Genomic DNA, 24,043 nt, shown 5'->3' with positions numbered 1-24,043 from the left:
TATCTCGACATAGTATTATATAAACAGCACAAAAGGTAACCCCTAGAGCGTTGTTCCTGATAAGAAACAAGACATATGATACCCTGTGGTATTAACTAAATAGTCAGTTTACAACAATTTACTATTTGCTTTTTTTTAACTCACAACGACACCATATTTTGTCACTGGTATACCTTTGATAAACAAATATACTGAATATTCATCTTCATCAACACTTCTTACGATTTCGTTTAAAACAATTGTTTACAAAGACTAACAACAGTTCCTCTATTTATTAAATGTTGATTAAAGTAATAAAGAATAAAGTAATATAGACGTATTTAAAACCGGTATTGAAAGAATAAATACTGTAATGTAAATTAATTATGTTGATTTTAATACTGTGTTTTTATTTGTTTTCAGGACTGGTTTCCGACATAAGCTCTGCAAATCGGTGTTATGCCTTCGCGATCTAGTCTCTCGTTATTACCGTTTGGCATGGATTTTTCATCGTGCTGTAGAAAAACAATATATGGATGGTGTGTGCTTACTTTTTATAGAGATTTTGGCGACTGTTTTTATGATCATGCTTTTTTTTTTTAAATATTTCATTGTCTGTTCGTAACATTTCATAATTTACTCCTCACTATATATTTTTATTGTTCACGTTATGTTGTTTTATTTAGTTAAGTTTTAGTTAGTTCAATACACTATTTACAATTCCACAATATTTGCATTGACAATCCGGTATGACCGTGATAAGAATCGATTAAAACCTTATTTAATTAAAAAAAATTATGAAAAAGTAATACGCCTTGAAGTTTCAGTGTTTATTGCTTCGATTAAGCGTTTAAATAATTCGTATTGATTTGAGTATATTGCAGTTGACCCAGGTGCATGTATACTTCCCATTTAGTAAAGAATATGTATGCGTTGATTTATTGTTTACCTTATATGACTGTTTTCACGTGAGGCATGTGCGTTCTATTTTCACTGTCACATCGACCGGCACAGCACCACATTAGCGATAGTGGCATGCTGTTTGCATCAACAACACATGATGAGTTCAGTGATGTGTTTGTTTATTTTTACTCACGTGCACTGTATAACCACTGTCTTCAAGTTTTTGAACATTACCGATTTTTGCTTGTTAATATTGAAGTACAAAGCTATTCTCGTTGTGTTTGTTAACGTATAATAAGAGAAATACTATCGTGTTTAAGTGCGTGCGTGGTATGCAGTGATGAAATGTTCACCTATATTATTATTTTTTTAATTTTATTATTTTTATTAGAAGTAGTAGTACTAGTATTAGTATTATTATTATCAGTATTATATTTTAATTATAATTATTAGCTTGATTAACAAACAGCATGATAATTAATGCATCAGTTTACAAGCAACATAAGATACAACAACATATCATGAACTAACAGTGTAATCATACAGTGAAAAAAACTATCGAAATTACATCAATTGGTGCCATATTTATCAAACCGTCCTTTATGCATATTATTCAACATTTGCAAACAAGTTTGCCAAAAACTGTGTTGAATTGGATGTGTTATTGTGGTATATAGCTATGGTAACATTTCTAGAATAGAGACAAAACTAAAAACTCAGCTAACAACATTTATTTTGTTATTTTTAACGAACTAACCAAATACCAAAAGAGTACATGTACAAATAGAATTACAATTATTGTTTTCTTTTTCGAAAATGTCATCGACGATATATAATGTGACTAACTTGTACAAAGTAAAATAAATATACAAGGAAAATACTCTTTATCGCTTTCTAGAAATTACAGTATGTATGTACTCTCATAAAAGCGCATATCGGTCGTTTGTTCTAAAAAGTTTGTTGAAGTTTGGTCTTGCTCGTTCAAATGTTCACGTTCGCGACCAGGAAAAGGCTAGCATTATAAACAGATTCAGAATGTCGTGATAATTATGTCGATTACGGAACAAACGCAGAAACTGCACTATATTAAGATAAATAAGGAATATAACGTTTATTATAAATGATTCTGACTCAGAGAAAATAATCTACCATCAATGAAATGAGGATAACTGATCCAAATCATTAACATAAAGCTTAAAAGGTAAATTGGAAGTCCAGCTTGTAAAATTGAAATTGAAAAGAATGCCTTTTGTGAGTTACTCTATGCCATGCTTTAAACTCGGTTTAATATGACTTACCAACAGTATTCGAGTATGTGATCTTGCCGCAGAGGTGGAAGCTACATGATACCTTAAACCAAACACAATGAACTAAACGCGACAAGCTTCCTATGCTTATGATCATAGCCCACACCTGACAAGTTGTCGAGGCGAACTCGGTGGCAGAAGTCCCCGGCTCTCTACCGTTGCAGACCTGACATAACACATTGTTCATGTCGTTGGAAAACGACTACAAACCTGTTATTAACATTGAAAGGCGAATACTTATTTGAGATAACCGGGCGACGGATTTCCACTAAAGCACACGCCTCTCCTACCATGTACGTCTAAAGGCGGTCCGTCTGCCATATACGTATACACATTCACCATATTCAGAGATTAAACCCAAGGCTGACGGAATTCCGATCACCAGAACATGTTTAATTAATGACTTCAATTTATTTAATAAATGATATTATTTTTTGACAAACGTAATGATAATTATTGTTTTACTAACTGGCATGTTAACTGGCATTATTAAAATTCCCGGCCGAAACTACGTTAGCCTGACAGGAGTCGACGGCAGGTCAGCGTGCACTAGGTCGCTACCGGGGGATAACTCTTGTTTGTCCGAAAGGGGCCTTAAACGGACATACCCGCTCACTTAAAAATGACGCATACGAGAAATAGGCTTAGAAGGCTGCATGCACGACCGACCCTAATAAAAGGTCCCGGCTGAATTTAGCTCAGCCAGATAGGCAGTCGACGGCTGGTCAACGTGCACAAGGTCGCTTCCGGGGAGGGGGGGTAACTCTTGTTCGTCCGTAACGGGCCCTTAAATGGGCATACCCTCTCACAGGCAAAATGATACGTAATACGCTAAATAGACTTCACCTGACTCCTACCCTAACTCTTGTCTGTCCGAAAGGGGCCCTTAAAGGGGCATACCCGCTCACTGGAAAATAACGCATACGAAAAATAGCCTAAATAGGCTGCATGCACGGCCGACCTTAATTAAAAGTCCCGACCAAAACTAGTTCAGCCCGATAGGCAGTCGACGGCTGGTCAGCGTGTACTAGGTAGCTTTCGGGGATAAATCTTGTTCGTCCGAAAGGGGCCCTAAGGGGCACACCCGCTCACTGAAAAATGACGCATACGGTTTGAAAATGGTTTTCTACATAGGCTGTATATTTGCTTGTATTTAATATTTTTGCTCATTAGTCTAAATTGGCTGAATATAATTTATAAACGACTGAATATGATATATTAGACTAAATAGGCTGGTAAATAGGCTTACAAGGGTATCTATCTTATCTATCTTCGGATACTGTTGATCTCCCCTATCGGGTATTAATATAACTGATCGTGCTGGCACTGCAAGAAAAATATGTATACAATATTGTACAATAAAAGTATTGACAGATAGACGTCCAGAAAGAAAGTAAGACTGAAACAAAGTTGGAAAGTGTTAGTATATTTATAGACAAGAGTTAAAATCAGGTTAAAAACACACTCTGCCGCAACTAATTTTATGAAATTTGGCTTACTGCCAGCTTGAAGGATTCAAGCGTTGGCAGGAAGACAATTTCTGAGGGGATGTTGTTCCATAGTATGACAGTGCTGGGAAAATAAGAAAATTTATAATAGTTAGCAACTCTGTAAATCTGCCAATAAGCTAAAGGATATGTTTGGCGAGTCAATTTCCTGGGTTTTTCAAAATAGCTGGGGACGGGGACAGCTACTAATGAGTGGAAAATTTTGTAAAATAATACTATTTTATCATCAGTCCGTCTGTTCTCTAGAGATCTTATACCGAGTGACTGTTGCATGTCTGAGACACTATCATAAGTGGAATAGCTGTTATTTATCCATCTGATTGCTCTTCTCTGAACCATTTTGATTTTAATGATGTTTTGTTTAGTGTATGGCGACCAGACTGGAGACGAGTATTCTACTTGAGTCCTGACAAGAGTTTTATAGTCAGTTTCTTTTACTATTTTGTTTTTAGTTTGGATGTTACGTTTAAGGACACCAAGTGTTCTATTTGCTGTTGTACATATTCTAATAATGTGAATGTTGAAAGAAAGGTCTTCGGATAAGTCTACACTTAAGTATTTTGCACTTGGTACGGTTTCAAGGATATGGCCATGTAATATATAATTATGTTTGATTTTATGTTTGTTTCGAGTTATATTAAAGACTTGGCATTTACTGGGATTAAACTGCATTTCCCATTTGGTTTCCAATTGTTCCAAGGTATTAAGATCATGCTGTAATTGGTTTCAGTCATTTAGGTTGTTGATCGTGGGGTACACACCAGTGTCATTAGCGAAGAACCGGACTTGGGATCTTACATGATCTGATAGGTTGTTTATGTAGAGGAGAAAAAAGAGAGGGCCTAGGACAGAACGACAACTTGAGTTCGACCTATTAGGAAAGAACAGATCCAGTCAACAGTACAGCCTCTGATTCCATGTTCGTGAAGTTTATAGAGAAGTTTAGAATTGCTGACTTTATCAAAAGCCTTGCTAAAGTCCAGAGGAATACGATCTGACTGCTGGCCTGCAACAAGGGTTCTCGAAAGGTCATTACCAGTTTGATGAGTTGCGTTTCGCAGGAACGGCGCTCCCTAAAGCCATGTTGGAGATCATATAATATGTTGAATCTGGTAAAATGAGCACAGATGTTAGATGCTATGATATTTTCAGTAAGTTTACAAAGAATACACGTCATAGTTATAAGACGATAGTTTGATGGGTCACTCTGGGGTCCGTTTTTATAGAGGGGGGCCACATTTCCCTTTGTCCAGTCAGATGGTAAGGTACCAGAATCTATAGACTTTTGGAGAAGAATTTGAAGAATAGGAGCTATTTGACAGCGAAGTTCTTTCAGCACAACTGGCTTAATGTTGTTATTCAGGACCAGCAGCTTTATCAGTTTTTAGGTTTGATAATAGTTTGAGAATACCGTTAAGGCTGATAAAAATGTCAGGCATTGATGGGTACTTGCTTCTGAGATGAAAGAGGAGATCAGCATCACGAAGTTTGTCTCTGATTTTATGAAGACAAGACTGTCCAAGAGATAGTTCAGTGGTGTGAAAACAGATTGAAATTTTTGGTTAAGAATGTTTTCTTTTTCAATGTTACTATATTTCAGTGTGCCACTGGATTTGTAATGAAGAGGTGCAATACCTTGATTGTCTTGTCGAGCATTCTTAATTAGTGGAAAAAAATTGTTGAAAAAGAAAATTGATCCGGGTCGGTGTCATCAATGCCTAAGATGCTCTCCAAGATATTTGCATATGATGTTTTGATTTCTTGCCTTATTTAATGTTTTAAGACTAGGTGTTTTTTGGCCAAGGTAAATATGGTTGTATTTTCAGCATCTTTCATATATGAATAATATAGGTTTAATAGGTTCAAATGGCTGCTTAACAGCAAATTATAAGCTTAATAGGATGTATATTTCAACCTACGTACTAAACTTGCTAAATATGCTCAATAGCCTAAATAAACTGTTAAATATGTTAAATACGCTTAATAAGATGTATGTGTTAACCTATGTACTGAACTTGCTAAATGGGCTGTGTAAGTAGCATGAACCAACAAGGGAGGCAACTCGTTATGTCACAATTTGGTAGTGTATAAAAAGTGGTACTTAATTATCTCGCTAAACATGGGTCTAAATTACGTTTAAAAGCTATATTCTGATTGGATGAAACAATCCGAAATCATCCAATAAATAAAGTCGAGATATTTATCTTGCGGAACATGCAATGCCATGCCGCATGCAAGCTATTTAGAAAGTAAATATCGTAAATCAAAAAGTTTGTTATGTTTTTTCTTCGCAGTCATAGACAGTGTTCCTGGCTGAAAACGATGCAATATTACCTATAAATCATTCATGTATTAGTTTTTAGCAAGAAAGAGGTAGAATATTAGTGTAAAACATAAGAATTTTTATTTAAACTTGTGTTTGCTACAATTTAACTAGTTGTTACGGAAATTACCGATTGTACAGATGTATCGACAGACATATGCAAAACGAAAGAATAGCTTTCAAGTTTATCAGCCTTGAAAACACCTATTAATCAAAACAGAATCGAAATTTTTAAAATATAAACCAGTAATGTTCATTAACACCAAAATCTTTTGGCACAACCATCAAATTTTTGGAAACCGACGATCGGTAATTTCCATAACCATATGGAAAATTTCACCACTGACAAGTTTCGTTTCTAATGTTTTTCTCAAATATTCTACCACAAAATTATTGTATACCATTACACAAATAAATAATTAGTAATTATTCCTTCATTTTGGGGAGGGACACTGTCTGTAAATGCTTATAAATACGCATTAAGGCTAAACTTAAGTGCATAAAATATTGAAAAATAAATCATAATTCAAGTGTAGTCAAGTGTTCGTTCCATCCGATATATTCATTCATCCACATTGCTCAGACACTCAATTATATTGGACATTATTACGAATATCTGATAAAACTTGCATTTTTTATTTTTATCTTTAAACTTCCATTTCATAAATGTTTTTTTATAAACGTCGTCAATTATTAATTGTATATAGATTTCTCTATAGTTTGAAAAACATTTAGGCAAATATTTCTTATGTAAGATAAAATGCAAATAATTAATAAAATATTCCCTTTTAATCAGTATGTTGGTTTATCGGTCGATAACAATATCACTTTGAACATTGAATTATTTAAAAGTAATAACAAACATTAAATGTTCTCCGAACAAATGATTCATAACACATATAACAGATTGATAGGAAGATATGAACAAATCAAGGTTGCTAGGTTGCCCGCCTAGAATGGTCCTGTTAGTATGGAAGTACTTGATATCTAAATTTATTAGCTTTTGGGTGTTGTAAAGGCATTTAATATTTTATGAAATGTCTCAAAGTGTAGAATTATTTTGCATTTAGTAAAAGAAAGGCAACATATTACCCTTAAGTGGCTGACAAGAACTTGTGACTGAATACAAATAAAAAGAGGCATTTTGCTTCTTGAAATAAAAGTAAACATCATTATATATGAATTTTCTGATCAAAAGTGTTATTTTTAACGAATAGGGGAAATACATTTTCAAGAATAAACAATATCATTATAAATGATTTGGTGAAGAGCATCATAATATTATCATAGTACCACTTTTGGTCTAAAAATCCAATAACATTTTTTAAATTTCATAACCCTTTGTTGCAAAAACAAATCATGAAAAATAGATTTTTCAGATAAATTTAAAATGAAATAAAAAATGCTTTATTAGACCCTAGATATTATTTTTGAAATCATTTTTCATCAATTACATATGTTTATTTTTTTTATTTCATGCTACTCATGGTACCAGTATTTTGTCAGAAAATTAATTACATTTTTTTAATGCATTACCCCTTGTTGCCAAAAAATTCATAAAAAATATAATTAAGTACTACTACTACTACTTCTACTACTACTACTACTACTACTACTACAACTACAACTACTACTACTACTACTACTACTACTACTACTACTACTACTACTACTACTACTTCTACTACTACTACTACTACTACTACTACTACTACTACTACTACTACTACTACTACTACTACTACTACTACTACTACTACTACTACTACTACTACTACTACTACTCCTACTACTTGTACTTCTACTGCAACTGCTACTACTACTTCTTCTACTACTACTACTACTACTACTACTACTACTACTACTACTACTACTACTACTACTACTACTACTACTACTACTACTACTACTACTACTACTACTACTACTACTACTACTACTACTACTACTACTACCACCACCACCAACACTACTACTTCTACTACTACTACCGCTACTATTACAATACTTGGTGTTTATGGAGTAGAACTAAAGAATGCTCTCACAGGCGGGATCGAACCCGTGACTTCCTGTAACTTCTATACCGATGCATATGTTAACGTTCTTAAATATGGCATTAAGAGTGTAGGATGACTTGTAAGATTACTAGTGGCAGCACGAAAGCTTCAACTTTAAGCAAATACATTATTTTGTATTAAAACTGCTCAATATAACACACACAAATGATCATTATATTAGTTCAAACGAGTGTGCGACTAACCCTGCCGCACACATAATGTTCAGGTATTCCAGTATCAAATAATCTGTGTCTGCATTCATATTCTTAAATATCTGAATACTAGTATGTGCAATTATATAATTGACAATGCTACCACATGACTGATTGCTTTACGTGGTGTGGTTGTTCTAGTGATTCCATGACCTAGAGAGCTTTGCAAACGAGAGTGTTAATTCATGACAGGGCTTCTCAAGATGCACAGGTAGAAGTGCAGACGAATATCAGCCAGCTCTCCTCTAAGCTGAAATGTATGGAAAATATCACTGAGAGAGAACAAAAGGTCTTGACAATTCTTCTGGAAACGTCAAATATAAACCAAATCTGACGACGGATGCACTGGACCAAATTGCACATAACGAAGGTGCAATGCTTTCCAATCCAACGATCAATAACAATTGATCTCGACAGCAGGGTATTCGACAGCAAAATTGATATACAATATATTACCACTTTAACAAAAAATCAAATTTTTCCTAGTCCTTTCTTACACGAGAACTTTATTTCTCTAAACTTTAATCTCTCTTTACCGTTCATTTACCCGCGCGTATCAATGACGATTATTTTGATGATTATTTTAAATGTCATATACCGATATCGCTGCCTAATTTACTTTTTATTAACAATAACTCAAACATGTGACCTACAAATAAAGATATTCCATGCATGTTATTATTGTGTTCTGTCTCATTATGACAAACGATCTGGATACATACACCTACATCTCAAAGTGTTGAATGAGTGCAAAATATGGGTGAAATCGTTTGTATAATTATTTACGTTATTCATCGCCAACTGAAATGCATCAACTATTTTTCGTCGTCAATACACAATTAATCTCTTACACATTTAAAGAAATGATGGAATATGAAAAAGTCGTTTCAGGTTCAAAAGATATTGTAACTGATCTTGGAAGGGTAGAATGTCCTTTTTAACGTATCAATAGTTTACAGTATCGCACCACCGGAAAGTTTTCTCTCCAAGATGTCGTTCAAGATGGCCGCAAAACCTATTTATGCTGATATCTATGTGACTATCCACTCAAAATAATTATTTGGGAGCACTGACTTGTGTTTCAAGGGGCAAAGAACACATTAAGATTATAAAATAAATATGACGTAACAGAGAAATCAAACATTGCGTCCAAATGACCGCTAATACAATGACCGAAAGTGCATAAATATTGACTCAAACGTGTTATTGTTTTCGTGATTTTGTAATAATGAGTGTTTCATGCTTTGCTTAAAATATAAATCTCCAGTAAAACATTGTTTACAAAGGTCCGATATTGACGCTTAAGCCACAAAATATAAATTCGGACCGTTGTACAAACATGTTTGGGTGTTTTCATACACTCATGAACTTGCTGGGGGCCATAGGGACCCTCGTGAAAGGAGCCGGTTTTGAAAGCATACTTGAGACTGTCTATGGTGAAAGTGCAATTGTGCACATTATGACAGGGTAAGCTGTCCAGAGTGCTTTGCGGGGCCATTTGCTTGTTGAAAAGTGCCTACAAAGCAAGCTATAGCCGAAATAACCCAAGAAGATCCGGATATTAAGATACTGGTTGATCAGGTCGATGAGTTGTACTCATACCTTCTTAGGGGCGAGACGACGCAAGCTGATGCTACATGTTTTGAGATTTTGATCAAACTCGAGACAGCTACAGAGAGAAGAAACATGAAATTAACGAAACCTTAAGTACAAGCCAATTTGAGCTTAATAATCAGCTTATGGTATGCAAGGCAAGGATGTTGATCACGCGAAAATTACTGGGTGTTTGCTGATGCATACGCAGACAGTTTCCGATTGTCTAGCCGTCTTTGCTGAAGCTGGGCTCTTCAAGTACTTGCGATCTGCCTATTAATATCTTCTGCAAATGAGCAGCCTAGCGGAAACGCACCCAGACGTTTATCAAAAGTTTGTTGATGGTTTGCACGTTGTTTGTAGGAACAATCAGTGCTGGGCTGGGCTAAGCAGTGATCTTGTCACTGAGCAAACATTGATGAGGTCTCTGAAGGTGGTCTAACTCGCGGCAGTGGGATGACCGAGAATATGCAAAACATTTGGACCCTATCTGCACCACCTGTAACATCCGAGTGCAACAGTGCGACGCAGGATTTTTCACACCTTGTCTATACTACAAGTCAATAACACAAAGACTCAATTCGGCAAGCATCAAAAGAGATGTTCCTGATCTCGAAAAAATGCAGACGAAGATTACAACCGGCTCACCACACACAGCTGATCCCACTCTGAAAAAATTTGTCAATGGGGTAGTGGCTGGGTCAGATGTGAACTTGCATGCATGTTAGGAGGTTGAGAACAGGATCATTAGATGTATCAAAGGAAAGTCGGCATTTGCATATACGTTTAAGATAAAAGACAGAGCAGATGTTAAGACTGGTGAAGACCGTGCTATTCCCTTTTCTTCCCTTCTGTTTCAGCATTTCCTAGTAGTGTCAAAATCTTGAGATCTTTTCCTTGAAGTCATATTCTAGAATGAACCGAGCCCCATCCTCCTGCCCTCGTTGAAGCCAAGATCATCATTTCAATGCGAGATCATGCTGAAAATGCATCAATTGAGGATGTTATGAAATGTATTCCGGAAACAGATTGTTACGTGCTTGATGGTGGCTCTTTGCTTGATCGAATGCCGTGAAAAAGGGTGACAAATATAACGCAATATCCGAGTCTCATGCAGATTTCACTGTAATGCATTACGGACAAGCGACAGTGAAGATCGACATTTACGAGGACGTTCTTTCTATTGACAACCCACACAAGAGAAGAGGAAAAACGTGAACCCTATTGATAGTTGACCAATGAAACATAATGCTTATGCAAAATGAGCACTTTTTGTCTTGTGACAAAAACAAGGCAGGCATGATTGCTCACATCAGCACAGCTCTGACTTAATTGGGATATAATGTCGCTATGTTACTAGGGGATATGGACAGTGATATTGTACAAGCAACAGTGAAACGATCCCGTCATAGCGTCACAACGTTAATCGGCGAGGATACAGATTTGCGGATCTTGCTCCTGCATTACTTCTAAACGCACAATTAGACCATCTACTTCCGCTCTGATATTAACAGTCGTAGGCACACAAAGTGTATACAATTATCCGCTTGAAAGAACTTTTATGAGACAAAGTGTGGAATGAGTTGCTCTTTGTTCATGTCCACACAGGCTGAGATTCAACTTAATAGATTTTCGGCATCAGTCAAAGTCAGTATTCCGGAAATTATTATAACCTGTTCCTATCATTTAGTCATGTACCTCCTCATTCCTCATTGCAAACATGTTCCAAGAGGAAATATCGAATCTTGGCAAATGCGTGATGGTGGATTTGTTTGTTGGCAAGTTCATTGATTCCTTAGTCTCACTGCGCCATAATATTTTCACAAAGAAAGTGGTTACCGCCGAAACATAAGTCACTTCTGAGCAACTACCCTCAACATCGCATAAATTAGTATGTCATAGCCAACGCGTATACTATCAAATCATGGTATGCATTGGGATGGCAAATATTATGAAACTTACGGAATGGAGATAGAAATAGAAAAACGACCAACTGCTTAGTAATATTACAATGAAATAAATATGTCAATATGTTCCTTGTCTCCAAAATGATGGCATTTGACATACACATTTTTGAGTCATACGTAATGAACTTGTAGTTCTTATTACGGCGGTGGCTGTTTTTTGACGCCATGTTTGATTTCTGTGTGACATTATAAACTTACACTATGTCTGATGATCTTAGTGTTCTTTGACCCCCAAAACTTAGGTATAGACACCAAACTGATCAAATTTGAGTGGATAGCTTCATAGTTATGACCATAAATAGTTTTTGGCGACCATCTTAGCGCGTCCATCTTGAAAAAAAATATTCGGAGGTTCGATTTCGGTAACCATTTGATATGTTATTAAGTACTTTCTTCCCTACCAAGATCAGTTAAAATACCTTTTGTAGCAATGTGGGTCCAATTGTATATTTACCTTACTAATTTGTTAATGTGTAGGTAATCATAATGTATCATCGTTACTACTTATTTTATTTGCAGCCTGTGTATAGACTATGTTAAATTCCATACTTCATATACAGTAGGATACACGTGCATTTTATGTAACAATACACGTTTAAATGGATAAACCAGTCTTAGCAAAAAGCCATATAAACGGTGACATATCGTAACAAGATTATCAGCGAAAGTGGTCGATGCTCCCGAAGATGGCAAATAGCTCCCTTAATATTTACTCGACCGGAATGACATTGCTATGTGAGAGCTTCATCCGATAAGAATTCTACCTATACAATGTCATTAACATCGTATCATCAATTCCTCACATCTGCCACAGAGCCGTAAAATTAATACGAAATTATTCATCAAAGCGCAATCACTTTCTAAACAATTAATGGTACAGAACATCCTTAAATTATACGTATGTGCACCTAATAGGGATGTTGCATATTAAGTGCCTGAACATCGGATCATTACTGTAGTGTAAAGGAAAGAACATGTACAACTTCATCAAGTTCGGTTGATACGTTCCTGAGATCTCGAGCGGAAACTAAAATTCCAATATAAAACAAGATAACTATTGATGCAAAGCATCAAAGGGCGTCGGGAATTTCAGTGTATAAGGCTTTCAATGAAGTTACATGGAACGATTTTATTTGTACTGTAAATATTAATATATTGGCCGATTATTTTAAACAAAATAGAAAAAGATACTGGTATAACCGCTATCAATGATTTTGTGTTATAACACTCAAATAACCATTATCTATGATGTTGTGTTATATCCCCCAAATAACCATTATCTATGATTTTGTGTTGTAACCCCCAAATATGTCATAGTTCATTTTATTTACATTGGTTTCCTTTTTTAACTGGTATCCGTGTGCAGTTTTCAGTAATGGAACAGAACTGTGTAGGTTTTAAAAAATCTGCTTTATCTTATAAGCGTAATTTCATATTTTTCTCAACTTCAAGGGGAGATCATTCTGAACTTATTCTTACGTTGCTCATTTACGATAGGGGTTGAGTACTCATTAATATGAAAACACTGTAAAAGTTTTAATGTGTTTACGAATCCCCCCCCCCACCCTCTTACACATATATTTCATGGGTATAATAAAAACAAAAAATGGTTACAATAAAACAGCATATTTATTTAAACTAAAATGTCTACATAAAAACAGAAAGGTAATATAGAACATCGCATGTGAAGCGAGCGTGTAACCACTACACTACGGAACCGCTTGAAAAATCACCTTCTAACTAAAATATTAATAAGCTATTAATAGTCGGTTTAAATGTAAACCCGGAAATTAAACGCTGGATACTGAGCGGGGTTAAAGGTCCATACCAAAGGGTCCATACCACTGGCAAGATACGGGTCAGGCCTGCGATTATGTCTTGTTTTTATACACAACCAAATAGTTTCGCGTATTTCCCAAGTCCCTGTGATCTTTCCCCTGTGATCAGTTATTATTTAAAACAATTAGCTTTGCATTATTTGCATAAATGTTGTAATAAATGTAATAGGCACAAATGCGGAACTTATTTACACTAATTTGCACAAAAAATCACAACTATGCAAGATATTCTGACAACAAAAATATATACATTGATCCGTAAAATAATCTCCTCCAATAAGCGACAAAAACGTATTACATACGAGTCTCCGCACTTCAGTGCGACGCCAATAATTCGATGAAAACATCATCGGACCAAAACGCCCTGCAAACGATGCGTGTGTCCATACTTACGGAATAAGTATATCAGGTTAAGTCATATTCGGATTCGTTTTTGAGGTTTCTCGCGAAATCGGAACTTGAAATTTAACATTAACTCTACAGTATTAAAATCGTTAAATGGGTATAATAGATATAAATCATATACACACACTAAAAGACAAAACAATTAAAAGCGAGTTTCACCATCCTTAAATGGGGAGATATGGAGCGAAACGAATATTAATGCACAAACGTTTTACCATTATGTATGACCTAAAACTTGAGCTGGCATGACAGTTTTATGCCTTGTGCAAAGAATCTCTATCTCCGTTACATTCATGCATAAGTTCATGAAAATCTTTCAAATGGTCTTTCAGATACACCCACTGCGTCAAAATGGACGCTTAAACAGTTTACGTTGACCTTTAGCCGACATGACTTACTCATGCCTCTGAACATCGTCCCAATGCCCTTAATATTTTAGGTAAGAACATGTATAATGAAAGCCTTCCAAAGGTTTATTATATTTAACGCAGACATGAACGTTTTACGGATAGACTTACGGACTGGCGGACTGATTGACGGACTGACAAACGAATGTACAAACAAAATGCATTCCTTTTATCCACTTTGATTTTCGCTTGTATTATTATCTGAAGTTGAATTTCGTATTGTATGTATTGAATTGTAGAGGACATTGGTAATGTGCTAAAAATACAAGACTATCTGAAATGAATCTCGTAATGTCTCGTAAATGTCAATATATATAAACTTAATTTCGTATGGGACAAAACAGTGTCATAATCTGAGCGTTGATGTGTCTACGTGATTTATATGCTCCCCGAACATTCACACTCTTCTTTTCCTTGCGAGATCTCCGAAACCCCGAATTTGATGAAACTTTATTGCAGAATACATACAGGTTGGATATAAAGCATCCTTCTCAGGTCGTTCTGGTCCAATGATTTTTTATGTCTATTCCCCTTTAATTATTAATATATCCTTATCTTTGCAAATTTATATAGAAATTGATAGTCATCTGTCCTATGGCGTGGACATGCGCATATGGTCAAGTCGTTCTGGTTGTATGCTTTTTTTTCCGGATGTTATTGCCTTTTATTATAAACATATTATTTTCTAAATGATTTCTCCTTTCCACAGAATGTATGAAAAGGACATGTTTAGAGATGAAACTTGATATAGAACATAAGACATGCATGTTTGTCAGATTTTTGCCGTTCCAATGTTTTTTTCAGGGATTTCCGCCCTTGATTATTTATTTACTTACAGTTTCCGCGCGAGATCGCAGACAATAATAATTAGGTTTGTCAAGAGAAGTAAATCACACCTGAATACCTATGTAATTGATGGAAAACGATTTTGTTACACTTGTAACCACATTGGAAAATAGTGTGTGCACTTGAATCGAATCATCACTCAGAAATAAATAATATATTAAATTTCTAAAGAAAAGAAAATTAAAAACACAATGTTTGATGATTTTATTAGCAAAAGCGACACACACAATCATGTTATATAAATTAATATATATATATATATATTGGTATCACTAAATAATAACTCAAACTTAGGAAAAAAATATACATCAAAAGTCTATAACAATAATCAGGATATCGAACGGCACAAACTATTAGATTATATAAAGATCACAACCGTAAAAAAAACGTTTTTATAGACAATGCACAACAAACAAAGCAATAAATATATAAACATTTTAAGAAAAAACCTCTGCACTGCACAATCGTCAGAGCTTCATTTAACAGTCAATTTTGCGAGGTTAATGATGTCACACATCATCTCGCGTGCATACATACTTGTAAAACCTCACAACGTAGGAAACTTGTACTCAACCGGACATCAACATATCTAGACATTGCAGAAATTGCAAAGCGATAAATTACTAATAAGCTTAGTTTCCAATACACGAGTTGTACATAAACAATATTACAGGTTTGATAAACAAACCCGGTGGACGAAAATCTGTACTAAAAGTTAACAATTTCAATGCCATACAACGTCACAATGCCGTTAGAGGAACTTTCAGCAACGTCTGTATTAGGGGACAACATGAGAAGAACATCATTTAACTGTCACGGAACGTAAATGGACTTATAAATAACATCCCCCTAAGAAGTTGTTTTTCCAGCTTATGAAATTAAATAATCATTGTATGTTTCTAAGATTTTCATGTGATTACTAGAACGAGTATGTGGCGCTACGCTCATGGTTGTGATTTTACTTTCCAATGAAACAGACATGGGCATTGTAATCAGATAACATACTAAAGAGCTAAAACGTTAAATGCTCTTTAAAAAATGTGATCATGGAGTAAATGTGCTTTTATTACATAAATTGTTTAAACAGTTACATGTATACATCAAATACTACACAATATATACGCGCACATGAACAATTCCATTTATACATGGTTCCTATTGTCGCGCGATGCACTACAAACGCCGTGTTTGGTTTCTCGAAACGGATCATGGTCTTTCTACAACATAATTCGATATGATGTGATGCCTGATCATTGTTTATGATGCGATGATTTTCGATTGGTAGCGATTTGTGCACGACATATTTCACGATTTGACACGAGCTAATCTCAAGTAAGGTCACAATTACATAAGCTTTGTTGGGATAGTTTCAAATGAGTCCATTATTGATTCTCGATCGGACACGATTAGAACGACCCCCCCCCCCCGACAGCCAACCCGCCCGCACACACGCACACATTCACACACTCACATATATTTGTTTTCATCAAAGTGTTAAGCTTGAAATTGCCAACGCAGAGCAACTATTCCGAGAACGACTATAGAAAGCAACATTCGTGTTGCAATCATAGGGCCGTATGGTGCAGTAGAACCCTCTCCTTTATTTGAGTTGCATAAGTTTTGAACGCATGAGCAAATCACGGAATCCTCCGTCACAGAGCTGCACGAGTCCTTTCCCCTCACACAGATCCTCCTCACAGCTGTAAATCATAATACAATTGAGTCGCGTTCTGAAAAAACTGGGCATGATGCATGTGCGTAAAGTTTCGTCCCAGATTAGCCTGTGCAGTCCGCACATGCTTATCAGGGACGACACTTTACGCCAAAACTGGATGTTCGTGTGGAAGTGACTTCCTTTAAACGAAAAAAACCATAAAAGCGGAAAGTGTCGTCCCTGATTTGCATGTGCGGACTGCACAGGCTAATCTGGGACGACACTTTACGCACATGCATAAAGCCAAGTTTTCTCAGAAAGCGACTCAAATTATCTTGAATACATAACCTATTTGGATTGCTTCTGTTTGGTTACAATCAAACTAGTCGTTCTACCCATAGCCAGTGTATGTTAAAAATGTATAAGTCCTAAATAATATAATTATTAATGTTACAATTATGGAACATACAGTAATTACAACTCTGACTTTGATAGCACATCAAATTCCAAATCCTCCCGTTACTGACAATAGTTTCGACATTTATATTTCACGTTTGACCTTTATGGTTTACTGTAATTTTGTAAAACAATCGTTATTCTTGAAAGTTACATAAAGTGTCACTAGGCTTAGCATTCCAGTCAAGACTGTTTGACCAAACGATATATCCATAATGACTCAAGTTTTCATAAGAAAGATACTTGTGTCTACAATTTCATCTTTAACAGTTGACATTTTCTTGGGCCTAAAGACACTTGGGTTAATCCTTTCAAGCAGTATACTGGTACATCATTAAATTTTGTAAAATCATATGATACGAAATCGATCTAAATAAAACATATTCGCTCTTTTGTATGATATAAAAAATCATGATCAGCACGATGTAGTGCATTTTAATTTTCGTATAAGAGACATACTATGTCATGTTTTAAAGTATAATTTAAAATAGAAAACGAAATCGATGAATGAAGAAATCATCAAGCCATGCATTCATCAATACCTCCTGCTGTTGTAGTAATTTTCAGGCATGACTCACAGTCATTGACAATTGAGTATGAATGGTGGAGATCGTCCTCTATGTCGCAGTAGTCCCGTGAAGCATAGCCCGTACACACAGCACATCGGAGGGCAGCGATTCTTGAGACTGTGTATTGACAAATCAAACATTCTATTTTATATCGTTTTTTATCAAGTGCAATTTCAACAATATGGACTGTGTTGTTGTTGTTATTTTCGAAATAAATGTTTGATTTAAATATAACTGTGCTGTATAAGATACAAAAGCTAGAGATGCGACACCTATTTATTTAGCAGTGCATACCCTCACAACGGCGTTTTTGTATTTTACCTGCATCTGTGGATAATATAGACCGAATTAGGTGTATTTAAAAAAGCTTTACAAGTAACGAACATGTTATTTTGAGCAATTAAAAACAAAACGACAATTTAGTATTTTCTAATCGCGCGTGCGCTTTTTAAAAATTTGCTTACTACGACCACGTTCATTAAAGATTAAAAAGGTACTAATGGTAAAAGTCTGGCATCAACCAAATCCAATATTGAGACGGTTTGTTAATGTATATAGGGAACATTTAAACGCGTATTACTTAGCAAATCATTTTCATTTGTTATTTGCACGGTTATTATATTATCGTTCAGCATTTGCATTCAGCAATATTATTACATGGCTATTGATAAACCTGTCATAGTTAATTTTTGTTTTAATTCATTTTAAAGCATTCACTTAATATTTACGTTACCAAAAATAAGGTACATGTAAATTGTAATGAATTTATAGAAATAATTGATTGTCGTCATTAAAACGATTTCATGGCCTATTATATTGTATGTGTTTATATTTGATATCAGTTTGTCCTCCGAATTTAGAAAAATCTATATATACTTGACAATGGAGTTATCGACGACATCAGGCCACAGACTAAAATTTCCTGAACAAAAGACAGGTTTATTGGAGAGCAAAACCAGTTTAATGACGAGTGGTTGTACTGAACAAACAACAACATCAAAACAGCTTATTGTTTTTCAATACGGAATCGCTTAATACGCATATTCGTTCAACCCTATTAATCATACGTCACGAGTCATTTTTCGATTTTGGTTCAAATATTTCTTGCTTTTGTTTCATTTTTTATTGAAATTATGTTGCTGTGGAATATTGTTGCCCTTGTTTTGCGAACAATAAGGCGGTAAGGCATATTTTGTTTTGATATTTACGCAAATATATTTTAAGACACTATGTTTGATTTTTATCAAACTGCTTTATGCAATTTGAAATGAACAATTACATAATCGCTGTCATATCAGTTAATAAAAAGGCACCGATAATACAGTAAAAGTAGATTGAAAACCAAGTGCTAAGCAAACTTGATACAATCATTATTTGAGAGCTAACTTTGACGCAATCGCTTTAAATATGTTCGTAAAATCGGTTGTATATTCCAAAGTAATCATACTGGAAAATGGTTTAAATGTTGGTTCGCAAATAAATACTAATTATTGTTGTGTGATATAGCATACCTTTCAAACTTATAAAACCGCAAATCAACACAAAAAGCACATATTTGTCCATTCTGAAAACGGAAATTAAAGAGATTTTAATTACGAATTAAATCAGTACTATATGGTTCTCGAATGATCGGTAACAATTACTACTAGAATATTTATTTGATAGAGAAGACTCTAATTGCTTCAATTTGCGATTTTTAGAATTGATTAATATATCAAATCAGCAGAATAATGCTGCATAATTTATTTCCAATACCTCTTTTATGCGCAAAGACAATGCATTCAATATGTTCGAGATATTTTATTTCACACTGTGTAGAACTATTGTCGTACCATACATTTCAAATGATCGACCGCTGTTGATGGCACACCAAATCTTTGACAATTAAGCTTTGGAATTGGTTCAAAAAAAGGCTTTTGTAAAGAATGAATATATACTTCAATGGATAAATTTGCGCTAAAAGATAAGGAAAAGATTAGGACACATTCCTAAATATTTAATATTGCCAATCGACAACTGAAATTAACGCGCACATAGGTACTTCATGATAGCCGCGATAATTTGACAAACTCATCCGTGTTTCATTTAAGAATCGGAGTTAAAGAAAACAATAAAGAAACTCATGTTCCAAAGGAGAAATACAACAGAACTGTTTTCAACTGAGTAATAGAAATAATTATGAAAAGCATTATATATAATTATAACAAGAGATGTGTTCGTCAGAAACACAATGCCCCCTATTTTGAAATTGGACCTGGAACTCCCACCACTCAATATGTGCAGCTTGATGAGAACGCCGCTTTGAATTTTTTTTTTACCTTTGACCTTGAAGGATGACCTTGACCTTGAACTTCCACCACTAAAAATGTGCAGCTTTATGAAAATACCGCTTTGAAATTACTGTTTTTGACCTTTAACCTTGAAGGATGACCTTGACTGTGAAGGGTGACCTTGACCTTGAGTTTCCACCACTCAAAATGTGCAGCTTCATGATAACGCCGCTTTGATATTTTTTTTACCTTTGACCTTGAACGATGACCTTGACCTTGAAGTATGACCCTGACCTTGAACGTCCACCACTCAAAATGTGCAGCTTGATGAGAACGCCGCTTTGATTTGTTTTTGACTTTTGACCTTATAGGATGACCTTGACCTTGAACTTCCACCACTCAAAATGTGCAGCTTCATGAGATGCACATGCATGCCAAATATTTAGTTGCTATCTTCAATATTGAAAAAGTTATGGCCAATGTTTAAGTTTTCGGACGGACAGACGCCATATATTTGACATTTGACATTGAAGTATGACCTTGACCTTCACCTTTCACCACTCAAAATGGTCAGCTCCATGAGATACACATTCATGCCAAATATCAAGTTGCTATCTTCAATAATGAAAAAGTTATGGTCAATGTTAAAGTTTTTTCGGACGAACGGACAGACTGATTGACATACTGACTGACGGACAGTTCAACTGCTATATGCCACCCTACCGGCGGAATAAAGATAACGACAAAACTTCTATCAAAAGAATTGACCGGAAACATTTACTCAGTGTTAATGTATAGAACGTTCCACAAATTTATGCAATTACTGCTATTATACTATATTTCCTATTTCGGTATTATTGGGCATGTGTTGTAAAAATCTCCATCTTATAAAGGCATAACTATCTTACAATAATTGGAGTGGTGCTCGGTTTGTTTAAATGCATGGCATTGCGTTATATACCTTCTGCGTAGAGGGATATAAGAAGGAATCAAATAAATATTCGTGGGTAAACATCCTTACATATTCGCCATGTATGACTATCGAATGGCAATGCACAGAAGAAGGTGTGTTTAATTCTAATTTTCTTGTTAAGTCTAGGGTATAAGGTCTTGTGTGTTTAAGAATAAAGTATTATTGGTAGGATAAGTCGTACATGTATATAGGCGATTCTTAAACACTCGATAGCCAAATTTACATACCGTTATGCAAAACATGTAGTTCAATATTAAATATATGATATATCTTGTGAGATAAATTTTTATTGCAACTTACATGCTTGGGCACAATATATAAACCACATTTTGGCATCCTAAAAGTGGATGAAACCGCCAATTATATAGTTTTCATTGACCTTTCAATTCATCAGGTGCAGAGATTAAACCCAAGGCTTACGGAATTCCGATCACTAAAACATGTTTAATTTATGACTTCATTTTTTTAATAAAATATAATATTATTTTTTTACATACGTAATGATAATTATTAACTAACTGGCATGTTAACTGGCATAATTAAAATTCCCGGCCGAAACTATGTCAGCCCGACAGGCAGTTGACAGCAGGTCAGCGTGCACTAGGTCGCTTCCGGGGGGTAACTCTTGTTCGTCCAAAATGGGCCCTTAAAGGGGCATACCCTCTCACAGGCAAAATGTTGCGTAATACGCTAAATAGACTGCACCTGACTCCTTCCATAATTAAATGTCCCGGCCGAAAGTAGTTCAGCCCGATAGGTAGTTGACGGCTGGTCAGCGTGCACTAGGTAGGTTTCGGGGATTACTCTTGTTTGTCCGAAAGGGGACCTTAAAGGGGTATACCCGCTCTCTGAAAAATTACGCATACGGCTTGAACATGGTTTCCTACATAGGCTGTATATTTGATTGTATTTAATATTTTTGCTAATTAGTCTAAATTGGCTGAATATAATTTATAAACGACTGAATATGATGTGTTTAAAAAAAATCTTTTTAATAAACTGACTAAATAGGCTAAATAGGCTGGTAAATATGCTTAAAAGGGTAAATAGGGTTCATGTTTCAACATATTAAATAAACATGAAAAGTAGGCTTATAAGGTTGAACACGCTACTTAATAGGCTTAATGTGATGATGGTTTCATGTTTCATTTAATATTCTTGCTAATTAGGCAAAATAGGCTTAACTGACTGCTAAAAAGGCTACATAGGCTAAATTGTACTTATATTTCAGCTTCTTTCATATATGAATAATATAGACTTAATAGGTTCAAATGACTGCTAAATAGCCAAAATATAAGCTTTATAGGATAAATATTTCAACCTACGTACAAATAGGCTGTAAAATTGGTTAAAAACGCTTAATAAGATGTATGTTTTAGCCTATGTACTAAACATGCTAAATGGGCTATATCGGCTAAATCGGCTGCTGAATAGGCTTAATAGGCTAAATAGGATGTATGTTTTTGCCTATGTACTTAACTTGCTAAATAGGCTTAATAGGCTTACGTCACACATTATATTAAATAGCAATGTGCAATTATTTAAAATAAGAGTATCAGTAAAGTAAAACACAATACTTGGTCGTACGCCGGATAAAAGAAATACCGATCATAAAAGAAAACGTATGCAGATGGAAGATATGCAACGGATGATATGTAATTCTAGCAATATTGAATATGATTAAATGCGATGATAAACACGTTAAGTTTGTAATTGGGTTTCGAAAGTTGTAAGTGAAAAATGTTAATGTAAAATAGGGGAAAATGTAATATTAAGTGATCACTATTTGAATATTTACATAATACAACCCCTGTAGCCCGATAAAACAGATTTGCAGCAGATCAACACGGCATTAGGCGTATGGTTATGTGTGTTCTTCTCTGCTATTGTGTGAGGTACATTGAAATAAAATTGAAATATTACTCGGACAAATGTATGAAGCGATGCCTGATAGTATAATTATAAAGTGAGTTGCAATAAAGGCATGCGTTTATAACACAAAATATACACATGTTGAAGTAAATTCTCAATTTTCAAAAAAACATCGCTTTATCGCCACATAATATAAAGTACTATTTTTGAGGGCAACACTTCAAAACCCTGAATTAAATACATGGTGGAAGAGTGCTACGTCTGCTACTACTACAACAACAACAACAACAAAAACAACAACAACAACTACTACTACTACTACTACAATTACTACTACTACTACTACTACTACTACTACTACTACTACTACTACTACTACTACTACTACTATTACTATTACTACTACTACTACTACTACTACTACTACTACTACTACTACTACTACAACTACTACTACTACTACTACTTCTACTACTACTACTACTACTACTACTACTACTACTACTACTACTACTACTACTACTACTGCTACTACTACTAAGAATATTACTACTACTACTTCTACTCTTCTACTACTACTACTACTACTACTACTACTACTACTACTACTACTACTACTACTACTACTACTACTACTACTACTACTACTACTACTACTACTACTACTACTACTACTACTACTACTACTACTAATACTACTACAACTACTACTTCTACTACTACTACTACTACTACTACTACTACTACTTCTACTACTTCTACTACCACTACTACTACTACTACTACTACTACTACTACTACTACTACTACTACTATTACTACTACTTCTACTTCTACAACTACAACAACTACTACTACTACTACTACTACTACTACTACTACTACTACTACTACTACTACTACT

The 24,043-nt window shown here is 35.0% G+C and overlaps 3 protein-coding genes across 16 annotated transcripts in view; 2 read left to right on the top strand and 1 right to left on the bottom strand.

Moving 5' to 3' along the window:
• Positions 1-24,043, top strand: part of LOC127850289 (uncharacterized) — a 243,542-nt gene that overhangs the window by 39,756 nt on the left and 179,743 nt on the right. Inside the window, exon 4 of one of the 13 annotated variants that reach the window (XM_052383223.1) lies at positions 403-524. The exons of 11 other annotated variants lie outside the window; for them this stretch is intronic. In XM_052383223.1, the coding sequence (XP_052239183.1) occupies positions 403-455 (53 nt within the window). In that variant the 3' untranslated portion in view covers positions 456-524. Of the gene's footprint in view, positions 1-402; positions 525-24,043 lie in introns of those variants that run through there. One more of the 13 variants, XM_052383224.1, reaches the window with a different exon arrangement.
• The window catches only part of LOC127850288 (uncharacterized), a 181,923-nt gene that overhangs the window by 60,314 nt on the left and 97,566 nt on the right, over positions 1-24,043 (top strand). The window lies entirely within an intron of this gene.
• The window catches only part of LOC127850301 (uncharacterized), a 173,740-nt gene that overhangs the window by 78,904 nt on the left and 70,793 nt on the right, over positions 1-24,043 (bottom strand). The window lies entirely within an intron of this gene.

This window comes from Dreissena polymorpha, chromosome 11 (genome assembly GCF_020536995.1).
Source record: "Dreissena polymorpha isolate Duluth1 chromosome 11, UMN_Dpol_1.0, whole genome shotgun sequence".
NCBI lineage: Eukaryota > Metazoa > Mollusca > Bivalvia > Myida > Dreissenidae > Dreissena > Dreissena polymorpha.
This window is presented reverse-complemented; position numbering and strand designations above follow the sequence as displayed.